The sequence below is a fragment of the Arachis duranensis genome, chromosome 10 (assembly GCF_000817695.3).
Source record: "Arachis duranensis cultivar V14167 chromosome 10, aradu.V14167.gnm2.J7QH, whole genome shotgun sequence".
Lineage (NCBI taxonomy): Eukaryota > Viridiplantae > Streptophyta > Magnoliopsida > Fabales > Fabaceae > Arachis > Arachis duranensis.
Genome location: NC_029781.3, coordinates 41,419,855 through 41,424,229, shown reverse-complemented (window position 1 = coordinate 41,424,229; position 4,375 = coordinate 41,419,855). Strand labels below are relative to the sequence as shown.

The 4,375-nt window shown below is 38.6% G+C and overlaps 1 protein-coding gene across 1 annotated transcript; it reads right to left on the bottom strand.

Moving 5' to 3' along the window:
* Positions 1–914: 914 nt before the first annotated feature.
* Positions 915–2,702, bottom strand: LOC107469730 (uncharacterized). The gene is made up of 2 exons (XM_016089111.1): positions 2,557–2,702; positions 915–2,013 (listed from the first exon to the last, which is right to left on the bottom strand). Exons 1-2 carry the CDS (start codon positions 2,700–2,702, stop codon positions 915–917), a joined length of 1,245 nt encoding a protein of 414 aa, XP_015944597.1.
* Positions 2,703–4,375: the final 1,673 nt, after the last annotated feature.

Sequence of the window (4,375 nt, the reverse complement as noted above, 5' to 3'; positions counted from 1 at the left end):
TTTTGATTTGAGTTTTAGTTCAGAAGAAATCAAGCTTTGAAGATTTATGAACCAAGAACTTTCTCTCCTTTTTCTCTTGGTGATTTTCGGCCACAATGAGCAAATGAGACAGCCTTGGAGGTCTTGGGGGTGTAAGGTGAGTTATGATTGGTTGGCTTGGAGGTGGATTAAAATAATATTAAAATATCTCAGGTGTATAACAACTAAAACTAGGTGTATCGGAACACTCGTAAAAATATCTCTAAAAATTATTTTCTGAGCTACTAGCATAAATGACACTAGTAACATATTTATTATGAGAATAGAACATGTATAATGAGGCCTTAGCATTGCTAAATTCATCAGAGAGTGCTGGTGCTAAGCTGCACCAGTAAACCGTAAACCCGGTTAAATCGATTTTCTGTTTTTAACTAAAACAGACCAGGTAACCTTATAATATCATTCAAGAATTTTCTAATACTAATATAATGATAATATTATCCTATTATATCTCTTCTCTCATGAATCGAGTCCGGTTCATCAAACCGAGACAATTTACGAAAGATCGAATCAAAACTCCTAACCGATACGGTTCAAAAACTAGGTTCTTCGTGACCGCGTTATCGAGCTTGCCTTGGAAAAGGTTCTAGCTTAAGGATGACATAATGACAATGAGGATTGAGATACTTGTTGATATAGAAGAGGTGTTCCCTTTACTGATCTTCTGGCAAAATTCGTGCCTTCAGAAAATATCTCGCATACTCGAAAATCAGGGTTGTTACATTCTACCCTCCTAAAAGAAAATTTTGCCCTCAAAATTTGAGGCGTAGGTAAAAAGTTGCAATGATGTCTGACTTAAGCAAATTCTTAGCAAAGAACTTACCTCGAGTGATAGATCCAAACTTTATAGTGTTGCCAGCAGACTCATCTACCATTCATTTCCGACAGTCTCTTGCCCGATGTTCTTCCTTATTACAATAGTAACATAAACCTGTTCTAACCCGGCAAAGCCTACTACCATGGTTCTTTCCACAAGTTGGGCATATTACACCATTCTGAGCTTGGTGAGGTTGACTCTCATGTCCTTGTCGAATGTCACGGTTATTGTCACTACCATTATTGCAAGTTAGAAGGCTGACAGCTCGGTGGTTTCCATTCCAATGCTGGAATTGACCAATGGCTTTAAAGTTGCGACCTTGAGGGGCTAAATTCTGAACAAAGTCTCTTTGTAAATCCTCCCTACGACTTGCTCGAGCTATTGCCAACTTCTTTGAACATTCTTCCACTAGTTTACTTTTATTCACTAGTTCAGCAAAATTTCGTATCTCTAGCGGAACAACAGAATTCATCAGTTCTTCTCGGAGTCCTCCTTCAAACTTTAAACACTTCCATTCCTCAAAGTCTGTTGGGTTCCCTTGACAAATCTTGGAGAAACGACACAAGTCATCGAATTTACGGGCATACTCAGCAACAGTCATATCCGCTTGTTTCAGCTGCATAAGCTCCATCTCCTTGGCATCACGTGCTGCTCTCGGGAAATACTTCTTATAAAATTCATCCCTAAAGGTATCCCAAGGAATGTCATTTTCATTCTGTTGCAGTAGTCGCTGTATCCCCTGCCACCAATGCTTCGTTTCTCCTTCCATCATATAAGTAGCGAATTCCACGTGTTGGCCTTCCGGAACATGTTGCGCTCGCAGTGATCGTTCGATACCTCGAAACCAGTTGTCAGCATCGGTCGCCACGAGTGTACCTTTAAACTTAGGTGGGTTAACCTTTAGAAAGGTCGCAAGGGTCATAGGTCTTTCAGGATGCCCTAAGTTGGTCTCATCATTCCTACTATCTTCCCCATGCTCATTCTCATTCCTATTTCTCACTCCAAGACGGTCAACAGCCCTAGCCGCTGCAACTGCAGCCTCACGCACTGCCTCAGCTACAGCGTTCATGGTAGTCATAAACGTTTCCTGTTCTCTCTCTCGGTTATCACTAGGGGTTCCTTCTCGCGCACTCTGTCTCTGTGGTCTCATTGTAGTTCTGTTCACACCAAACAATCGTTATTAAGGTGATCAGTCTCAATACCTCAAGTTAAGTGTGAACATTCCCAAAATAAAAACACAGAAACGATCATGCAACACATATCATTGAGATATCCTATAAGCATGAGACACACACAACAGAGTATGAAATGAAGCAAAGTCAGTCCACTCCCCAGGCTCTACTGGGAACGAACTGCTCTGATACCAAATTGTAACGACCCAATTTCTTGTACGTCATGATCATACTAGAAACTGAGCGCTACCAACTTGTCTTCCTAATTATTATCTATTATTTATCATATGAGCCTGATTCATTGTTAAAAGCGTAGTTATTTTACGAGGTACTTTTTTTTTGAAAACATTTTGATTAACAAACAGTATCATTCATAATCAATTCACAACTAATAATATATAAAACAGTTACAAACAACCACACATAAACACATCACAAGTAGTTGACAACATTCGGTGATTCAGCCTTTATTAGAATATAGACTGTTAGTTAGAGCACCCCTAGATATAGCTAGATATCATTTGTTACTCCTCTGCACGATCAGACATTGCCATATGACGTCTCTCTGGTACCTCATCAAGTAGCCACACAACAGGAGTCTCGTACACAGGATTTAGGTTAAAGTTCACGTACAAACGGGGTGCGGACATTGGCTGGTCCCACAGTATATACATATAAACAGAGAATGGGATTCACCCTAGACTCATAAGACTACCTAGAGCGGAATCCTTTTTGCAAACGGTCATCAGCGAACTACGGAAAGAAACTCTTGCTTCCATCTGAAGGGGGAAAGGAGAGAGAAGGGGTAAGAACTGGGGAGTTCTTAGTAGGGTCGGGGTTATTAGTTACGTTCATTTATTTGGGGTCGATTAGCAGACGAATAACATAATATAGTGAAGCAGTAAATAGAAGATAAAGATAGGATGAGAAAGTAGAGAAAATAGAAAGCAGAACACAGACAAAAGAATACAAGAAAATAAAACACAGAAATAGCATACAAGCAGACAAACACAAAGAAATAAATCACACACAGAAAGGAATGCAATAGAGAATGATGCGCAGACAAGAATGATGCATGTCTAGCCCTAGTGCAGGTAATGAGCTCATCTGTCGGTTACTAACCCGCTCCCGACATTATCCAGCAACCTCTGTCTGGATAAGGCTTTCCTATTGGCTATACCCCTGTGTACAGGGAATAACCCCTCTGCCACCACAAGGTCCACTGCACGCAGGAAATAACACATCTGCCACTGCAGGGATGTACGCCGACACACCTTCTGTATACAGGAAATAACCCCTCTGCCACTACAGAAATGGAACAGGTGGTCATGGTACTCTGTAGCAGGAAATAACCCCTCTGCCTTACAGAATCAAAATATAAATCTGTACCGTAGGAAAGCGTTCTCAGTGGTCACACCACCATCTATCTGACTGCCCTCACGCAGCAGATCATCACATAAACATCTCAGGAGTTGCCATAATGCAACAAATGAATAAACACATCTCTTAGGTTGCCTCAAGCAACAAATGACCTTTCAACAGGTCCTCTGCTTTTTATTCTCTTTTATAATCATAAATACGCAAGCGGGACAAAACCCACGTCCTTGCTAACAATTTCATAAACTAAATACCTTTCCTCAAAAGAATCAGTGTAATTATCATCATAAGTTATCATTCTCGTTATTCATCTCTAATTACATATTCATATACAATACCTCTCTCTTTCTTTGTTCAATCATCCTGTACAAACTTTACATCTTTCACTTGTACAAAAGCTTGGCTCAAATCATTTCTCTTTATCATATTAATCTTTTCCCTTCGTATTTCTTTACTCTGTTCTGGTTACTATGTTCTCTGTGTTACTTTATTCTGCTCTGATTACTCTTTTCTCTGCTTAACGTATGTATTTAAAGCTTATGTAAATCTCGGTATGAATAGTTTGCCTGTCCCAAGTATAGGTTCATTAAGTCTATACTGAAACAGTTTAACTTTTCATATAATACCTAACCCTAGTCGCAACTCGAGAACTAACTATGTTGCCCTAGTTCGTTCGCTAGTTTCTGTCTGTTCTTCTGTTATTAAAACTTTACAGACTTTTTCTCTGATTTTTATCTTTTCTTCAACTTTTTATCTTTTCTTTATCTTTGCCTCACTAATATGTTCTTACCACACCCTAAGTGTTTTATGAAGGTAATTATAAGATTCTGCACTTAAAGTTGTCTTTCTAAAGTTTTTACAGAAAACTGCCTGTTCCGCATTATTTTATTATTTTTATTAAAATATTATTTTTAATTAAATATTATTATTTAATATTTTATTATTATTTATTATTTTATTATTAATTTTC